The sequence below is a fragment of the Xiphias gladius genome, chromosome 9 (assembly GCF_016859285.1).
Source record: "Xiphias gladius isolate SHS-SW01 ecotype Sanya breed wild chromosome 9, ASM1685928v1, whole genome shotgun sequence".
Lineage (NCBI taxonomy): Eukaryota > Metazoa > Chordata > Actinopteri > Istiophoriformes > Xiphiidae > Xiphias > Xiphias gladius.
The window spans coordinates 5,128,320-5,147,835 of NC_053408.1; the positions used below are offsets into that span (position 1 = coordinate 5,128,320).

Below are 19,516 nucleotides of genomic sequence, written 5' to 3' on the forward strand. Positions count from 1 at the left end.
GGTACTTTATACTTTCTACTCCACTACATTTAAGTGACAGCTCTAGTTACTTTAGAAATTGAGATTCTGCATATAAAAGAGGAGCCTCTAAAATGCGATGCATTGTCATGGAGATAAACCATCCCATAAACCGTATATTAAAGAAATGACCCGTTGACTAATCGTTTGGTCGACAGAAAAACGAAGACTGTTGCGACGAGTGATTAATCGCTTTATGTCTTGCAAGAATGCCAAATATTTCGTGGCTCCAGCTTCTCAAAAGTGAAGATTTGCTGTTTAATCCAGTCTTAAGTTACAGTGAAGTGACCCGTTTTGGGTTTTCACTATTGATTGGGGGGGGGGGGTCACTTTGGCCCCTGGTGACTGTGATGTCATTTTTCTGGCCAACCAAACAATCCATCGAATGACTGAGTAAAATAATCAGCGGATTCATTTATAATGAAAATAGTAACAGAGTACTTTTACTTTGTATACAGCATGTATGTTTTCCTGAAGTACCATTTTCAATGCAGGAATTTAACTTATAATGGAGTATTTTTAGGAGTGTTATATTAATACTTTTACTTGAGGAAAAGATCTGGATGCTTCCTCCATGGAGTGATCAACCCACACCACTAACCCCAACCCTAACAGAAAAATGACAAATACTTTAGTTCTTCTCCCTGGATGAGCTTTAAAAACAAATTTTTTTTAAATGCACAAAACCCCGTCTTTGTCTTTCCATTGGCTCTAAAATGTCTTCAACGGCTGCGGCTGCAAGTTTTTCATCTGACCCTTTAAACTGAGAAGTGTGTAAATGAAAAAGAAATGTGTCTGTCTGACTGAACAGCTGATCAAATTTAACATGTTACGTTCGTTGGAGTTGTTGCCCTCGAGTCTGGTTAACTCAGTTCAGTTGGTTTTACTTTTTCAAAACGACTCAGAGCTAACTATTCAGCCTAAGTTGAGTCAACTCACATGTTCTAAGGCAGCAGGGGGGAACCTACGTTCCTACGCTGAACAAGCTGAAACTCTTTTAAACTCTTGGGCTTCGCTGGCTGCGTGAACAGTTTTGAAAAGGTGAACTCAGAATTGAAAAATATATGTTAGTAATTTAAAAAAAAAATAAAAGTAAAAATAAAATCTGCATCTCTTTGGTTTATGCAAGAGGAATGAATACAATAAACACTTTTCTATTTGCTGGAAGAATAGTTGTTTTTATTGGCTTTAACATGTAAATAATATATATTCCAATTTCCTCGGTGCAAATTAAAAAGATATATATCCACCTTTATCTACTTAGAAAAATAAAGAAATAAATAGACAAACAACTCCATATATAAATAAATACATGAGTAAATAGCTAAATAAATAGATAGACAAGCAAATAAATGAACAATCAAGAGTATCAACCAATCAACAAATCAATAAATGCATGAGTAAACAAACATCGCAGTACATAAATAAGCAATAAATAAATAAATGGCTAAATAAGTAAATAGACAAGCAAAGAAATGAACACAGTCTTAATCCGACAGAAAGATTTTAGTTGGCGGTGAGTAGAGATGAAACCAGCTGGTCTGCTCTCATTAGATGGGTTTTGATTTCCTTCCTGATCAGCTCCCAGGCTTCAGCACTGTGGCCCTGCAGATACAAGAATATTATCATTGGATGGATGGATGGATGGATGGATGGACGGATGGATGGATGGATGGATGGATGGACGGTTGGATGGATGGAGGGATGGATGGATGGATGGATGATAGATGGATAAATGGATGGATGGATGGATGGATGGATGGATAGATGATAGATGGATAAATGGATGGATGGATGGATGGATGGATGGATGGATGGATGGATGATGGAAGGAAAGAAAGATAGATGGATAGATAGATAGATAGATAGATAGATAGATAGATAGATAGATGATAGATGGATAGATGATAGATGGATAGATAGACAGACAGACGGATGGATGGATGGATGGATGGTTGGATGGATGGATAGATGGATAGATAGATAGATAGATAGATAGATAGATAGATAGATGGATAGATGGATAGATGATGGATGGATGGATGGATGGATGGATGGATGGATGGATGGATGGATGGATGATGGAAGGAAAGAAAGATAGATGGATAGATAGATAGATAGATAGATAGATAGATAGATAGATGATAGATGGATAGATGATAGATGGATAGATAGACAGACAGACAGACGGATGGATGGATGGATGATGGAAGGAAAGAAAGATAGATGGATAGATAGATAGATAGATAGATAGATAGATAGATAGATAGATAGATAGATGATAGATGGATAGATGATAGATGGATAGATAGACAGACAGACGGATGGATGGATGGATGAATGGATGGATGGTTGGATGGATGGATAGATGGATAGATAGATAGACAGACAGACGGATGGATGGATGGATGGATGGATGGATAGATAGATGGATAGAGAGACTTACCACTCGTTCTAGGACATGACGTGAGAGTCTCTTGAAATACATGTGCAGCTTCTTGTTCTTCTTCTTGTGGCCGTGGCTCCGGATCTAAATGATCAACAGGTAAAAATTATTTTCAATTCAAATAAATCCTCATCACACTGTTACCATGGACCCGTGAGTCCCTCCGGTCAACAGGATTTAGAGGAGCAGAAATCAGTCAGAGAACCCGACGCACCAAGTTTGAAATGGCAGGGAACAAGAAAGGTCACGTTAGTCCACCCTGACACCTACACAGGAGCGAAGGCCGTCGGCCTGCTGGGTCACAACATTGAGAAAGTTCTCCGCTCTTCTCTCCTCCCACGACGCAGAGCTGTGATCCCCCTCAAACAGGACGGCCGTCTCCTCCAGAACCTGCACCGTGAAACCAAGTTTATCCTCAGCCTGGAAGGAGAAGAAGAGCGACCGGATTAGTCCAGCAATACATGTATGACAGTGCTTGACAGCTGTTTCCCAAAGTGGGGAAAACGAGACAAGACATAACAGATAGAATAACCCACGCTTTCCTCTGAAAACCGTCCTCTGCATTAAAGGAGAGAAAGCCAGGTCATGTCTTTGACACGTTTTTCGTTCACTGCAGGTGTTTTCCGTAGACAGAAGCTGAGCTGATGACTCACCGATGCTGTGGACGCCGCGTTGTACAGATCGTAAGGGAAGGCCACAGCGTCGTCCACTTCAGCATCCTCAGTGGTGTTAGTGGAATTATTAGCCTGCATGGCACAAAGAAACACACACACACACACACCATGTGTTGAGGTAAACAGACATCACACTCTTTCAGTTAAGGTAATTCAGAGGCTCGAAACAATGTGGAAAGAAGTGGCTGCACTCACCATGGTGTCTAGTAGATCCAAAGAGTTTTCACTGTACTGTCTGAATTTATGATCCATCCATCTGCAGCTCAGCAGGGAGCCTCCACTGTACAGACCGAGAAACAGGCAAAGGAAGAAGATCCTGTTCAGCATTTTTTTTCCTCTTTTTTTAAAAGAAAAAAAAAAGGTAGAAGTTGGGTTTGTGTGGAGCAAATTCAGATGTGTCCTGGTGTTGTGTTGGAGCAGACCTGCAGCGCCTCCTTTATATAGCAGAACACACCAATTTCATTTTCCTGACATACACCTGGGCGGGAAACCCTGGACGCGAACTGTGGCTTTCACACGGTTCAAAGGTCAAAATCAACCACAACATACGCGTAAAATGTCACACATTTCGGTTTTGAATGAGTGTCCAGATGAAAATAAATAAATAATATTAATTTTTCCACAATGCAGGTAATTGACGCACTGGGTTTTAAAGGTACAGAGGAAATACAGTATAATACAATAATAGCACATAGAAAATTCCTGTTATAGAATTCATCGGGAAAGGATAGAAACACACAGATGACTATTTATTATTACGGCACGGACACGTTAGATGCAGGGCGTTTTGGGAGTAGCGGGAATTCTTTTGCGTTTTTTAAGGAAACATCCGAAATAAGACAGGAAACATCGAGTGGGGGGTCAATGTGACATTTATTTATCGATGTAAATCTGTCGGTTTCCCCTGTTTTCTCTCCGAACAACTTGTGGCACGAGGCCGCGCGCGTCCGCTCGGCTGCGACTCGGCCATCGCCTCCAGGCGCGCTCGGCCGGCCACGGCCGGCGGGGTGACAGGGACGACTGTTTGCGCCCTCGCGGCCGCCGTCCCCGGCGCCGAGGCGGCGCGGAAGCGGGCGAACGCCGGCGGTGTGAAACCGGGGAGCGCGCTTCCCCGGACGGAAAGTGAAAGCGGCTGCGGCCCGCGCGCCGTGACGCGGCGACGCACCTTCATGCTGACTCCGCTGGGAAAATCACGGCAACGTGCGTTTCGTCACCTCGGCTACTTTCATGAGCTTTGTGTATTTATTGATTGATTTATCTATTTCTATTTATTTTTTTCAAGGCCACCCAGGGAGAGAAATGAAGGTATCCGGCATTTTTCTGTTTATTCTGGGGTCTGATTTATGACCCTTTAAAAACAAAGTGACTATGCGGGAAATCAAACAAACATTTACCCCCCCCCCTTTTTTCTAGCAATTTAAATTTAAATGTTGACCGTTATTTTATTATCCCCCTTTATAATGTCACACATTTCGGATTTGAATGAGTGTCCTGACGAGGGGGGAGAAAAAGGGGGAACTACACCACAATAAAAGAATAAACAGATATCACAGCAAAGCTGGAATGTCACGCCCCCGTACATATTAAAAATGCTTCTAAATAGTAAAAGCATATAATGCATAGTAAAGGTAAAGCTCGGGGGGACTTAAAGTAAAGTGATCTCAGTTTTTCTATTGAAAGTGTTTTTAGTTTTTCTACATTCTGGAAATAGACTGTGCATTTGTGGTGATGCCATACTGCATCTGTTCAACAGGGGGAGCAACAGTACAAATATACACTGTAGTATATCTATCTATTTATCTATCTATCATATATATATATATATATATATATATATATATATATATATATATATATATATATATATATATATATAATTTTTTTTTTTTTAGCTTTACCTCCTCAGACATTGAAAATCTTCCAAAGAAACATCCAGGGAAGGAAAATACTCTCCGTCCGGTTACAACTCATGTTCACACTGAAGTCAACACAGACACATAGGACGACGTTGTTTCATCTGAGGGAGTCTAAGACTAAATGTTTTGGGGTACATGGCCCCAGGTCTGTAATATTAGAAAAGGAGAATGGAGGAATAGTTCTTTACTCAACATCTGTGGTTTCTTGTCAGTTTGTTGCCCTTCAGCTTATCTTTGTTTTTAATGCAAAGGGCAGAAAGAATATTCACTGGACAGATCCATGTCTCATCTACTCTAATATTAATCTGACCAATATCTCTAGGCAAAAAGAAATAATAATAAAGAAGAAGACTACAAATCACAATAACAGCACCACAACCAAATCAGAGTCTCAGCAGAGACACCTGTTCTTCCAGGCTCCTCGGCCACAGTTCGAGTAAAACAACGCTTGATTGTTTTTTTTCCATATTGATTCATAACAGGCTGTAAAGTGCGCTCTGGTCGGCAAACTGAAACGGTGAAGGAGAACCCCCTTCCTCTGCAGGCCGTCTGGTTCACCTTCCAGTGGAAACCAGGCGAAATGTCACTGACCAATGAGCGTCACGCCGCGGGGCCGCTTTCACTTTCACATCGCAGGAACTGCCCCGGCGGAAAAGGCTGCTGCCGCAGCCGCGGCCGCGGCCCTGTCGGCGGGGGGATCACCGTGAACCCGCGCCGTCGCAGTGAAGCAGACGCAACTATGAAATAAAGTGTCCTCGTATTGTTTTTGTTTTTTTTTAAAATCACATTTCCCATCGCACCGGGCAGCCTGCAGGCTGAGAGAGAGAGAGAGACGAAGGCAAACGTCGCCTGCATTCTCCAGAAACACCGTAAACACCGTAAACAACCGTAAACTATCGAAAGTAAACAGATAAACACATAGATGCTCGCACCATTTACAAGCATCGTCGGTGGCAGGGATTTCATCCAAGGAGAATTCATTTGGGGAGTCTACAGTTTTCTATTTGGCCTTAAAAATCGCAAAAATACTTCCAAAATAATTCCATTAATTCTAATATCGAAAAACAAACAGTTATTATATTATAAATAGTGAGCTGCGTTTATTTTCTATCTTCTGTCCCAACATTTTTTCTCTATTAAAATCATTACATGGCATTACTTGCTATTATATAGAAGCATTTTTAATGTGTACGGTTGGTGTGATATTTATTTATTCTTTATTGTGGAACCTTTTTTTTTTTTTTTTTAATCAGGACACTCATTCAAAACCGAAATGTGTGACATTTTACGCGTATGTTGTGGTTGATTTTGACCTTTGAACCGTGTGAAAGCCACAGTTCGCGTCCAGGGTTTCCCGCCCAGGTGTATGTCAGGAAAATGAAATTGGTGTGTTCTGCTATATAAAGGAGGCGCTGCAGGTCTGCTCCAACACAACACCGGGACACACCTGAATTTGCTCCACACAAACCCAACTTCTACCTTTTTTTTTCTTTTAAAAAAAGAGGAAAAAAAATGCTGAGCAGGATCTTCTTCCTTTGCCTGTTTCTCGGTCTGTACAGTGGAGGCTCCCCGCTGAGCTGCAGATGGATGGATCATAAATTCAGACAGTACAGTGAAAACTCTTTGGATCTACTAGACACCATGGTGAGTGCAGCCACTTCTTTCCACATTGTTTCGAGCCTCTGAATTACCTTAACTGAATGAGTGTGATGTCTGTTTACCTCAACACATGGTGTGTGTGTTTCTTTGTGCCATGCAGGCTAATAATTCCACTAACACCACTGAGGATGCTGAAGTGGACGACGCTGTGGCCTTCCCTTACGATCTGTACAACGCGGCGTCCACAGCATCGGTGAGTCATCAGCTCAGCTTCTGTCTATGAAAAACACCTGCAGTGAACGAAAAACGTGTCAAAGACATGACCTGGCTTTCTCTCCTTTAATGCAGAGGACGGTTTTCAGAGGAAAGCGTGGGTTATTCTATCTGTTATGTCTTTTCTCGTTTTCCCCACTTTGGGAAACAGCTGTCAAGCAGTGTCATACATGTATTGCTGGACTAATCCGATCGCTCTTCTTCTTCTTCCAGGCTGAGGATAAACTTGGTTTCACGGTGCAGGTTCTGGAGGAGACGGCCGTCCTGTTTGAGGGGGATCACAGCTCTGCGTCGTGGGAGGAGAGAAGAGCGGAGAACTTTCTCAATGTTGTGACCCAGCAGGCCGACGGCCTTCGCTCCTGTGTAGGTGTCAGGGTGGACTAACGTGACCTTTCTTGTTCCCTGCCATTTCAAACTTGGTGCGTCGGGTTCTCTGACTGATTTCTGCTCCTCTAAATCCTGTTGACCAGAGGGACTCACGGGTCCATGGTGACAGTGTAATGAGGATTTATTTGAATTGAAAATAATTTTTACCTGTTGATCATTTAGATCCGGAGCCACGGCCACAAGAAGAAGAACAAGAAGCTGCACATGTATTTCAAGAGACTCTCACGTCATGTCCTAGAACGAGTGGTAAGTCTCTCTATCCATCTATCCATCCATCCCTCCATCCATCCATCCATCCATCCATCCATCAATCCATCCATCCATCCATCCATCCGTCTGTCTGTCTGTCTATCTATCCATCTATCCATCCATCCAACCATCCATCCATTCATCCATCCATCCATCCGTCTGTCTGTCTGTCTATCTATCCATCTATCATCTATCCATCTATCATCTATCTATCTATCTATCTATCTATCTATCCATCTATCTATCTTTCCTTCCATCATCCATCCCTCCATCCATCCATCCATCCATCCGTCTGTCTGTCTATCTATCTATCTATCCATCTATCCATCCAACCATCCATCCATCCATCCATCCATCCGTCTGTCTGTCTATCTATCCATCTATCAATCTACCCATCTATCTATCTATCATCTATCTATCCATCTATCTATCCATCTATCAATCTACCCATCTATCTATCTATTCATCTATCATCTATCTATCCATCTATCCATCTATCTATCTATCTATCTTTCTTTCTTTCCATCCATCTATCCATCTATCATCCATCCATCCATCCGTCCATCCATCCATCTATCCATCCAATGATAATATTCTTGTGTCTGCAGGGCCACAGTGCTGAAGCCTGGGAGCTGATCAGGAAGGAAATCAAAACCCATCTAATGAGAGCAGACCAGCTGGTTTCATCTCTACTCACCGCCAACTAAAATCTTTCTGTCGGATTAAGACTGTGTTCATTTCTTTGCTCGTCTATTTACTTATTTAGCCATTTATTTATTTATTGCCTATTTATGTACTGCGTTGTTTGTTTACTCAGGTATTTATTGATTTGCTGGTTGTTTGATGCTCCACACAATGAGTATTTTATTTTAAATTAGTATGTTGTTGGCCAACTTTTATAAAATGGTGTTCAGCAAAACACATATTCTTTCTTACATGGTTTATGGTAGAAGCCAATAAAAAAAGACTCTCTCCTCCAAATGGAAATGTGTTTATTGTTTTTATTCCCGTTCCAAAAATGAAAGACATACAGATTTTTAATCTAATCAAACAACAGGAACAAGTAAGGGCCTTGTTCAGGCTTTGGAATTTCCGTATCGCTTTCTCTGGCAAGAGTTTGTTTTGGCTTGTTCTCACACCTGCTGTAGGTTCGACCGACATTAAAGAGTCAAGTTAGAGACGTCACCGTGAAATCATAAGACACAATTCATGTAGAAAACTTGTGAAGCACCAAAAAATGTCAGATGAAACACCAGCTGTTAAGATGGACCTGTAGGATGGTTTTATTTACACTTCAGCGGACTTCATACCACATCCGACTAATTCAACACAGTGTTACTAAATAGCATAGAATCAACAGCACATATAAGCAAGCATTTGAGAATATGTATACTGCTGCACATTTACAAACAAACCACTCGCTGTACGAGCACAACATGGCACTTCTCCGCGGCTGAGCGGGCCCATTAAGGACTCGACGTATTATTTTCAACGTAAAACGTACAACTGGGAACGCGTATTCAGTATTCACTGCGAAACCGTTGAGAAGTGGTCCAGTGATGTCAGTCTCACTCCCACGGGGCCTCGGCTCCCTCGGCCTGGGCGTAGACGGAGAGTTCCTCGTACAGGCCCCCGCCGCACGTCTCGATCGCCAAGCCCTGAGGGAGGGGAACATGCCGGTTTCAGTCAGGTTACACGTGTACGCTTGAGTCCCATGTTGCCTCGAGGGATCCGTCTCTCAATTCGGGCGCGATGCCTTTACAGAACAATGCGATGTACAGCTACAAAGTTCGTTACAGCTTGAATTTGCATACCCAATGATGCAGACATGACTCAAATATAAAGTTGTGCAGCTGCTAAATGCCACATTCGCTTGATTGTTGTCTGTACTGACGTGTAAAGCCCTATAAGGTGCAAAACTTTCCCTAAAAACTTTTTCTATCCTTTTTTTTTTTCCAAGAAGACTGAAGCAAGAACCCGAATAAATAAAAACATTTTTCAACCCATAAATGCTACTTCCCAAAGTGAATGTGTTATCACTCGAGACAGGGCCAGTGAATAAGCCATATTCATACATGAAAAGCCCTGAGATCTGTGTAGACAGAGGAAGATACAATTGTGGTTAGGATCTCAGTGATGTGAGGAGACCATGTCCTGTTTGTTTCTCGCTCTTACTTTTGTATTTAAAACCAGACAGCCGTGATGCGTGTCCTCGCAAGGAAACGCCCACTTTTGACAAAAGGGAAAATTTCCTCGTCTCTGGTCAACATGACGGCGAGAGCGGAGACATTTCAACTAACCTCGTAGATGTGATCGGTTTCCGGCTCCTCATATATGCTGTCGTTCTTTTCCCACTGTTTGGAAGAAAAAGAAAGGAGAAACGAAAAAGGGAAAAGATGAATGCAGTGAAAGGGTCAGCAGCAGCTATCGACAAACACACTGTGCATAGAGCATCAAAAATGAACAAATATACTAGTAAAACGCCAAAGTAAAACGGGACGCGGCCATTGGTGGTAATGGTAACACTTTATAATGCAGCCTGTCATTTTACGGTGTAGGTTCGTTGTAGGAATAAGGGAATAATAAGACAGCAACCGGTGCTTAAATGTGTGTACGGGAGGGGCATGACTGTGGGGAAGAAAAGGGAGTAACAACTGGCCACGTTGGAGGAAAGGCGACATCAATGATGCCACAGGGACTGCGAAACAAAAGTAGCATTCAGCAAAATGGTGATAACAACGTTGTTCGTATTGTGTAATTAAAGAGTAAAAAGGGAAGAAGGGTCAGTGCTTGATATTAGACACCGCGTACCTTATTCTTACCGGGTAATTAAGAGAATTAAAAATAATGACTAGGTCCCTCATTAACCGTCAAAGATTAGCCATTAAGCGCAACGACCACGGTTCGATTCCCGGATGGGGGGGGGGCACTTGTACAGACCCATTTCTCTTCCTAAATCATACAACGAAATGGACGACGTGATAATAAACCGATGCCTCGTTTCGTTCGACCAGCAGTCCGGGACCCAAGGCGGCACATGGTCACATTTGAGAGGCGGAACCGGCAAGTGTTTGTCATTTTTTGCTTGAAAAATGACCGAAAGGATGATTGAATTATCAAACTGTTTCCTGATTCGCCTTTTCTATCGTAAATCTGCGTTGCATTCTATCGAGCCGAGCAGTGCAGGGGAAAGCACACCGATGACTGTCAAACCTGAAGATGTACCAGTAACAATTCACATGGGGAGAATGGTCCTAGTAACAGTTCATTCCTCTATTCTCAGGTTGTTTATTTTTATTTTTTTATTGTAGCTATTGCTAATTAGTTGTGGATTTTTTATCGTATTTTTGCCTTTTCGCTACCTCATTGTAACACAGGACTTCATGGTTACGTTATCCACCCATCTATCTATCTATCTGGACCAACCTGTGCTAATCTGTAGAACAAAAAAAAAAAACAATCCTAGTGTTGCGACACTTAGTCGATCCAACGAAAGTTACCTGGGAACAGTTTGGATACTCGATACATGATGACTAATGCGTTCACTGTGACTTTTCCCCTGAAATGAGATCTTTTTCTCGCTTTCTAAGGTTTCATAAAAGTGGATTAATAATTCGACAATGTTTGGGTTCCGTTGATCAGACAAAACAAGGCGTCACCGTGGGCTCTGGGTCAAGGGTAAAGAAATACTACAGGCAGATGAATGAAAATGGGCGTTAGTTGCAGCCCTGGTGAACAACCAAGCGCACAGACCAAATGAATGAAGGTAGGCCTATATTTTGGCCTATATTAACAAGTCTATGGTTTTGTTGACATTTTGTCGTATCTTTTGCTCATTCTGTTTTGAAAAGGTCAAGCCCCCCCCCCCCAAAAAAAGGTCATGTAGTTCTTCCTCCAAGTTCACTTTATCTTGACACAGTGAATGTGAATATTGTTATTCGCATCCTCTGCTCTACTTAATCTAATTCCCAGTCCTGCGCTAAACCGAGCAGCATAGTCCGGTACAGCACCGGATTTGTCTCAGGGGTTTTATCCATCTCCAGCTCCTCACCAGGGTTTGTTTGCGTAGCAGTAAAGCAGCGATACACACGGCCAACAGCAGGCCCTGGAAGATAATGAGACCGTCCTTCATCTTGGTCCTGTACAGCGCCTGGGGCAGGTCAACGGGCCCTGTGAGAGGAGAGAGGTGTGTGTTTAGCTGTGCGCTTTTACAAGAGAACTGGTACAGACCTAAAAAGAATGACAGCGATCGACCACTCAAGGCAACAATGCAGGTCTGCATGAGGCACGCTGTATGTCGTCCCCGCTACTTACTGACAGCTACTAGTTGAGTTCCAGGCCCCCATGCATCGTTGACCTTGCAGAAGTACACTCCGCTGTCCTGCAGTTGCACATTTTTGATGTAGAGAAAGGCGTTTTCAGTCTGACTCCTGTTATGGAATCCAATCCTCTCTCCACTGACCTCTGCTCTCTTTTCGGGTTCCTTGTCGTACGCTTCGGCCTTGTACCACTGAACGGTGGCGGGCATGTTGTGCTGAGGGGTTGGGCCGCAGTAAATCTGCACGGTGCGGTGGATTTTTACACCATAGAACCTGGGCCTCTGGACGAGGGTGAGGTTCTGGGCCGCTGAGCAGGACAGAAGAAGATTGAGGTGAAATTGTGACACAGTTGCACAGCAGCAGTTACTGCAGATCCCTGCAGACGACGCACACTGTACATGCAGGTAACTTTTATTTTTTGTTGTTGTTGCATCAGTCGATTATTAGTCTATAAAATGTAAGGAAATTGTGGAAAGAGTCCTAAGTTTGGCAGAGCTCAGGGCGACGTGCTCACACTGCTTGCAAGTGGAAAAGCTGGAACCAGAAAAAATGTCTGATGCTTTCGCTTGAGAGACGACATACACGGATAATCAGTTCATCAGAGCTGTTGGCAATTACTTTTATGCCTTTTATCGACTGAAGTTCTGAAACGAGTAGTCGATTAACCAATTCGTGGATCGGCAGAAATCAATCGACAGCCCTTTTTTTTTTTCAGCGATCGATTGCTCAGGTAATTTAGCGGTTTAAAAGAATGCCAATCTTTCACTTCCTGCCGCTTTTTCCTCTGCTTTATTCAAGTCCCGTACAAACTCTAAAGTAACTGAGTGATTGCAGATACAGTGTGTTGTATCAAAATAACTGAGAAGACACCAATTCGTGGACGTGACCATGGCATTTTACAGTCTTTGTCTCAGAAGATGTTGTTCTGAAAGGTGTAAATAATGTTGATTCTTTTTATGTGATGGCTGTTTTTGTAACGTTTGCGGCATGTAAACATCTATCGATGTCTTTCCTCGTCTCTCTCACCTTGGCCCCGAAATGCGCGACAAGCACGACATAAATGAACGTAACCGATTGACTGCGTAAAGGCTACATATCAAAAATAAACCCAGACAATCATCGGTTCATCAACATGACAATGATATTATAAAGTCTTTGTCTTAGATAAGATAACTTCCCCTTTCCCCCCACAGATGGCCAGGAAGTAATGGTACTGTGAACTCAAAAATAACATGCAAAACACTTGTATGCAGTGTAGCTGTGGTTAAACAGACGTAAAAAAAGACAAATAAACGACTGCGTAAAGCATTGTTAAATGTTTCGGACGCCAAACATTCTGCGTTTTTACTGATTTTACTGACAGTATTTAGTAGCGAGACCGCGAGTGTCGTTTGCGTCATTTTCCCCCCTTTTTCGGCCGCCGAATTAAAATCGATCATCACCGCGCGGGTCGACGTTTACCTGAGAAATGGATCAGAACGAGCCCACAGCATCCAGCCAGCAACCAGCGCATGATGACATGGAAGGGAAAAAAATATTTCAAACCCTGACGTCCACGCGTGTCCGAATCTCCTCTGTGGACATGAAGTTGTTGTGACTGAGGAGAAGGAGTGTGTGCGTGCACCGGTGGGCGTTCAGCCCGTTATTACACACGCGCGCGCGCGCGCGCACGCGTCGCTGCCAGGCAAATAAGGGGAAGAGCGCTGTAACACCGAACCAAAATAACTTTGACAGCCCACACGTTTACCATCAATAATAATGAATTGAAATGTCAATTTCATTCATGTGTGTTCCAGTTATAGGGACGGAATGAAACGATACGGTAAAGCTGAACACCGGAGCGCCGGAGAGTCAATGTTGGAAGGATCTCGAGACAGTTTGTAGGAAAACCACATTCATTTGATACCAAATTATTACCAGGTCTGGAGTCTGGAATTTCATTATTGATACCACAAGTACTATTTATAGATTTCCTACTTTTCTACAAAACCCCCCTTTTTTTTCTTCCCTTAACAAATGCCAATTTTCTCAAATGCAAAATGTTGTCTGAACACAAGCAGCCTTACAAGAATTCGGCCTAAATAAAACTATGTAAAACTGGCAGCATTTTTGATTGAACCCGGGAACTACCCGGAATAAGACAAGATCACACAGACAAAGCTCGGACATTCGGTGCCAGATTTCCCGGCTGTGCTTGACCGTTTTCGGCGTCCATCTCACCGACACATTTTGGTCTGTGCCACAAAAAGAGCAGAAGGTTTTTTCCAGGTTTTTTCAAAATTTTTGCTTTTTGAATAGTGAGAATAGCTTGTGCATCTATCCTGACATGTGGGAAATAAAACAATGTGCAAAGGGAAAATAATGAAAATAATGAAAGTAATGAAAGTAAAGAAAATACCTAGTTTATCGGTTTATATGGTCTATAAAGTCTGTTTGAATAGGAAAGGAGTACATCGTTGTTTGTTGGTGGAAGGACATTCTGTAGTTTGCTCATGTTACTGTTTGGGTTATGAATAAGGGTGGAAGGTGGTTTGGCTCATTATACTGATGATATTTGATACTTTTGAGATTTCAGGACAGCTTTGTTTGTAGCGATGGTGTGTGTGTGTGTGTGTGTGTGTGTGTGTGTGTGTGTGTGTGTGTGTGTGTGTGTGTGTTTCTCTGTGAACCTGAGGTTGCTTACTAGATCTCGTGTGTTTTAGTCTACAGACACAAACCCAACATGGGTGTTTGTGAGTGCAGCAGGCCCATATTCATATGGACGTTTTCATTTGTGGCACAACCGCCATTTGTTTGTCTTCGAGGCCAAAGCCAGATTGTTTTGCTCCAGTGACACCTGGAAAAGACGGAGAGCAAATGGCGACTGTGTTACTTCGGGACTAAAGCCTCCCAGTCCGACTGGTCTGCGGGATTTCTTCCGTCTTTCTTTGGAAAGACAACCACCCTCACAGTCTGATCCCTATGTTGTTTGTCACAGGAGGGAAGGTTGGGCATTCGTGGTCCCCAGGGAATGAATCCTAATGACTTTGATGATCCTCTGACTTTCCTTCTAGCGCCTCCAGGAGTTTGACTTGGCTTTGAGTGAAACGTCTCAACAACTATTGGCTGGACTGGCATTAACTTTGGCCCACAACATCTGACTTTACATCTGGCGCCATCATTGCGTCAAATTGTTAATTTATCCAATACTCTGGTTTGGGACCAAATACCTGCAAAACTAATTGCATTCCCATTAACCTCAGCTGTGCATTATACAGATTATACCTGCAAATCATCAGCACGGCAACATTGTCATTGTGTGCACACAGAGCTGTTAGCTTGGCTGAGGACTCTTGGTCCTGTTGCGCAACATTCGAATGCAGTCAAGAGTGAAATTTTCAGCTCAGCCAAGCAGATCTCATTTCCCTAATTGTCAAAGCAAATATACATCTCACAGCACCCGCTCAGGTTTTATCTACTGTCGTGTGTTTAGTCGGTTTTCACAGCTCGGGAGCAGGAGATAAATCGATGTCTCCAACAAACAGTGTGATGCTGTTAGAAAACACTGTGCCTTCCCCAAAGAATACCTCTAATGAGAGGTGACTCATAAAGTCTCTCTCAAGCTTAGGGCCTGCCAGTTTCTCGCTTTCAGTATTATTTTTTCTTGTAAGCAGTGGTGGCAACAGCTGCCCTAAAAATGATTTAAATCAAACATAGCAGTCACAGGTGGAAATTATTATTTGTAGAGATGCCACGGACGGAAAAAAAAATTGATCGGCAACTACACTACCGGTCAAAAGTTTTAGGACGCGTCGGTTTTTTCCAGCTGTTGTTTAAATTTACAGTGTTGCTGAAATTAGAACAAAATAAACAAATGGCGATTTTAAAAAACAGGGAATCATGGAATCTCCTTGTTGAACTACATTTAATCTAAATTTCCGACTCATCCTGCAGCCGAACACACTGGTGACGTTCTCTCTACAACGGAAGTGAAACATGGTTTGGAAAGTTCATCCCAACACTGTTGCAGAAGTTCCCATGAACGCGTTGCACTTGGAGGCTGCTTTGCCTTCACCTTCTGTCCTGTTCATCCCGAACCAGCTCCATGGGGTTTAAGTCTGGAGACTTTGCCGGTCTTCCGTCATTTGAAGCCACCGTCTGGTTCTTTTCTTCTAATGTTTTGGGTCACTGTCTTGCTGTGGGAGGAACCCCTGACCAATCAGTCTTTCTTCCTTTGATACTGGCCTTTTTTCTCACTGTTCTGATAGAAATCTACAGTTCTACTTCCTGCAGCACAGTGTTGTCCTAACGATGCATCAGAGGGTGTAGTGACACAGTTTGTTCCAACACAGCCTTTACACAGACAGAGGGTTTGTAAGTTATCAACAGAAGTTGGGGCCCCTGTAGGATTTGTTTGCAATAACTTTCAAGGCTTAATTTACTTCCATTGCTGCAGGAAAGCTGTAAATTAACCAATTTCCTAACCGCTTACCTTTGTACCATTGAAGGTTATTCACTGGATTTGAACTGCTTAAATATCAATAAAAACTAGAAAAATGAGGGTGTCCTAAAAGTTTTGACCAGTCGTGTATTTTGATAATCGATTAATCATTCTAGTTGATTTTTAGGAGAAAGTACCAGATATTTTTTGGTTCCAGCTTCTCAAATATGAAGATTTGTTGCTTTTCCTGGTCTTACATTATAATAAGATACATATTTTTGGGTTTTAGACTGCTGGAAGGACATAAGACGTTTGAAGAAGTCATCTTGGATGCCAGGAAATTGTGACATTTTTGACTGTTTTCTGATGTTATATAGACAAAATATCGAGAAAATAGTCAGCGGATCAGCTGACAATGAAAATTATCGTTAGTTGTAGGTCTCCTGGAGGAAGTAGTAGCAGGAAGTCGCCCTGCACTACTCGGGTAAGAAAGAAATCATCAACACACATTTGCAAAGCAACTCTACAGCTGAGCCCACATCCCTCTAAGTAACTTCAGTCAGTTAAGGGCAGGGCATAGCGTGCAACCACAGAAACTCCTCCTTATGTCTTTTAGGAGGCAATGCCCATCGCATAAGCAGAAATCAGCAGTGCTGTTCAAGAGGCGGCATTGCAGAGCTGAACATGGAAGGACAACAAGTGAACCAGTCGACTAAAGACATTTTGGAATACAGTTTCGTAATTAAATCTAGCTCGTAGCAGGCAGTGTTTTCAAAGAATGAGATCGCTATTATTCCGTGTTTTTATCATTGTCAACAAACCCCATGAAAAGACCAAAACTGACACTGAATTGACCCTACTAATAAGTATTGTCTGTGTAGTCAAAGCCTGATGTACAGTAGCTTAGTCCTCTGTGCCAAAGACCTCATTTGTTGTCCAAAAACCTTTGTGCTTTCACACCTAACCTGCTCGTTGCGGCTCAGGCGGACTCCTGAACGTTTGCCAGTTTGTTTGGGCTAATGTGAAAGCTGTCAATCAAACTCTGGCGCTCGGTCTGCTCTCATGCAACCTCTGGTGCGGTCCGTGAAGGGGAAGCGGACACCAACTTTCTTCGTAGAAGTGTAATTTTAGCGTGAATTCAAAAGCCACTCTAACTTTATCTGCCGATGGTAAATTGCCAAGAAAGCTATTTCTGTATCAGCGATCTAGCTGTCCAAATGATCTCACAAACAAACACAATGTCACTCCTGTTTTAATAACGTTTGCTACAAACTACGGTGCCCAGCTGTTTTATGAAACTACTTGGTAAAAATTAAACTGATGGGGTAGTGGAAACACAGAGTGCAGTCGCCGCTGCAATGTCATCAACATATCATCCCAAGTTGATACTCCGGGCTTGTTATCAAACAGTTGCTTATTTACTGCTACATCTAGCAGTTACAGAACAAGATTAGCTTTCGTCTGGAGTTGTATTTCTGGCCACCTGGCAAACAAGAGTCCAGTAATCACTCTCTCTTAGCTCTGTTTTTGGTCTCCACCAGCTCCTAAGGGAAAAATCTGGCTCAAAAAAATCAGGGCTGCTAAATGCTCCACCATGTTCACCAGCTGGTGTCTAACTGTGTCTGTCCGCTGGTTGGTGCTGAGCAGAAAGTAAGAGTTTTTTGGTTTTTTTTACTGAAAACAGCTGCCTCCTGCGGCCAAGTGCGACTATATGAGAGTGAACAATGAGCTGAAACTCACTAGAAAGGTCAGTAAAGCTGAGCGGAGACGCAAATTTGGGTGATAATTCTCTGTCGGATCATTATTTTGAGTGACCCCTTTCACATGTCACATTATTTTTACATCGACATTTGATGCAACTATTGTAAAATATTGGTTACAGCCTCTTTAAAGATTTAGAACTCTATTTACGTAGGTGTACGTAGGAATGAATGGGCTTGGGGCTGAGGGCCACAGTTAGGTTCGGGAAGTCTTAAAGAATTGAGAAGCACACATTATTGGCTATGGGCTAATCATGATGTGCTGACAAGAAAAATACGAAATATTGCCCGCCTCTTCCTTTAACATGATTTGGTATTTTACACAAAAAATACACTGTTGACAGCCTACAGTCTTGAATTGTTTTCTGATTTTGACAAGTCTACCCCCAAGTTTAAAAATAAAACATGACAAGCGTGTAGCCTGTTCATCATACAACCACCAGAGGGCCTCAGTGCACCGGTGTAGCTTCAGAGCTTCAAACACATAAAGCAGTTACTCACAACATGAGCTCACATCCTACTTTTTCCCTACAAGATGTACTTTATTCTAACAATATAGTTACAATTTTTTACAATAACAAAATAATATAAATATACAATACAAGAAGGAAAAAAAGAAAAAAATGTATATACAGGCAACGCTGACTGTGGGTGTACCAGTAAAGCTCCTGGTGTGGCTTTCCCTCCATTAGAAATGTAAACAAAAGGAGGACACTGTCTTGTGAATATGATTGTGCCATCAGGGGAGACTACAGCTAAGTGGTGCAGCAGTCTGTCAATCTGAAATACGACTGCTGCAGGTCACATTACAGACTTCTGACAGGAATAACTGCCATGCTGCGGCAGCAGGATAAGACAAAGAGACCCTCATAGAGGAAACATTCACGATTTTTCTTTTTCCTCCAGGGCTGATGTTAAAACAGTGCTGAACACATGAACAAGAGAAGAGACAATCTTCTATAGTCTATTGTAAAAAAGAAAACTAGAAAACTGTAAAAGTGCTTATGTTATTCATGTATATATATATATTCAGAGTAAGACATTTTAAATTCAGTTAAGACTTACACAACAGCAAGTGAGGCAGCCTTTCCATGTGAGGACAGACTTGAGATGAATAGATCCACTGTGCATAAAGATTCTTATTAAGTTACATTTTTTTTTTTTTTGGGAAATGTCTAAATAGGTGTGATTATCTAATATTTGAAAACTGGGGTATTTTTGTTTGACTTCAGAGTCATGTATTTAACCAAACTGACACTCAGCTGTGTTTCAGATATTCAGATTCATTTCAGATCAAGTCAAAAGCCTGAGGCAAAACGTCATTTAAAATGTACAGCAAGTACCAAAGTACTTGTATTATTGATAGAATTATTGTTATTTAATAGACACATGTAGAAAACAAGTTCAAATGAACAGGGAGCCTGGCAGTTCTGTTATGCAACCATGTTAACGTAC

General features: G+C 42.2%; 3 protein-coding genes across 3 annotated transcripts; 1 reads left to right on the top strand and 2 right to left on the bottom strand.

Annotated features, from left to right (window-relative positions):
• Positions 1 to 1,511: 1,511 nt before the first annotated feature.
• Positions 1,512 to 3,465, bottom strand: LOC120794508 (interferon a3-like). The gene is made up of 5 exons (XM_040135632.1): positions 3,334 to 3,465; positions 3,118 to 3,210; positions 2,735 to 2,884; positions 2,465 to 2,548; positions 1,512 to 1,623 (listed from the first exon to the last, which is right to left on the bottom strand). The coding sequence occupies exons 1-5, from the start codon at positions 3,463 to 3,465 to the stop codon at positions 1,525 to 1,527; spliced, it is 558 nt and encodes a 185-aa protein (XP_039991566.1). The 3' UTR covers positions 1,512 to 1,524.
• Positions 3,466 to 6,566: 3,101 nt separating this feature from the next.
• On the top strand, positions 6,567 to 8,282 carry LOC120794519 (interferon a3-like). The gene is made up of 5 exons (XM_040135650.1): positions 6,567 to 6,698; positions 6,814 to 6,906; positions 7,140 to 7,289; positions 7,476 to 7,559; positions 8,171 to 8,282. Exons 1-5 carry the CDS (start codon positions 6,567 to 6,569, stop codon positions 8,267 to 8,269), a joined length of 558 nt encoding a protein of 185 aa, XP_039991584.1. The 3' UTR covers positions 8,270 to 8,282.
• Positions 8,283 to 8,549: 267 nt separating this feature from the next.
• Positions 8,550 to 13,544, bottom strand: cd79b (CD79b molecule, immunoglobulin-associated beta). Its single transcript, XM_040134483.1, has 5 exons — positions 13,343 to 13,544; positions 11,877 to 12,188; positions 11,614 to 11,732; positions 9,863 to 9,916; positions 8,550 to 9,220 (listed from the first exon to the last, which is right to left on the bottom strand). The coding sequence occupies exons 1-5, from the start codon at positions 13,392 to 13,394 to the stop codon at positions 9,131 to 9,133; spliced, it is 627 nt and encodes a 208-aa protein (XP_039990417.1). The 5' UTR covers positions 13,395 to 13,544; the 3' UTR covers positions 8,550 to 9,130.
• Positions 13,545 to 19,516: the final 5,972 nt, after the last annotated feature.

Bases quoted from the DNA above. Each gene is read 5' to 3' on its own strand.
- LOC120794508 (XM_040135632.1), bottom strand. From the start codon at position 3,465: ATGCTGAACAGGATCTTCTTCCTTTGCCTGTTTCTCGGTCTGTACAGT. The intron at 2,885-3,117 runs GTGAGTCATCAG...TTCTCCTTCCAG, and splicing joins ACGCGGCGTCCACAGCATCG to GCTGAGGATAAACTTGGTTT. The intron at 2,549-2,734 runs GTAGGTGTCAGG...TTGATCATTTAG, and splicing joins CCGACGGCCTTCGCTCCTGT to ATCCGGAGCCACGGCCACAA.
- cd79b (XM_040134483.1), bottom strand. From the start codon at position 13,394: ATGCGCTGGTTGCTGGCTGGATGCTGTGGGCTCGTTCTGATCCATTTC. The intron at 11,733-11,876 runs GTAAGTAGCGGG...CTCCTCTCACAG, and splicing joins AACTCAACTAGTAGCTGTCA to GGCCCGTTGACCTGCCCCAG. The intron at 9,917-11,613 runs GTGAGGAGCTGG...TCTTCCAAACAG, and splicing joins TGCTACGCAAACAAACCCTG to TGGGAAAAGAACGACAGCAT.
- LOC120794519 (XM_040135650.1), top strand. From the start codon at position 6,567: ATGCTGAGCAGGATCTTCTTCCTTTGCCTGTTTCTCGGTCTGTACAGT. The intron at 6,907-7,139 runs GTGAGTCATCAG...TTCTTCTTCCAG, and splicing joins ACGCGGCGTCCACAGCATCG to GCTGAGGATAAACTTGGTTT. The intron at 7,560-8,170 runs GTAAGTCTCTCT...TTGTGTCTGCAG, and splicing joins GTCATGTCCTAGAACGAGTG to GGCCACAGTGCTGAAGCCTG.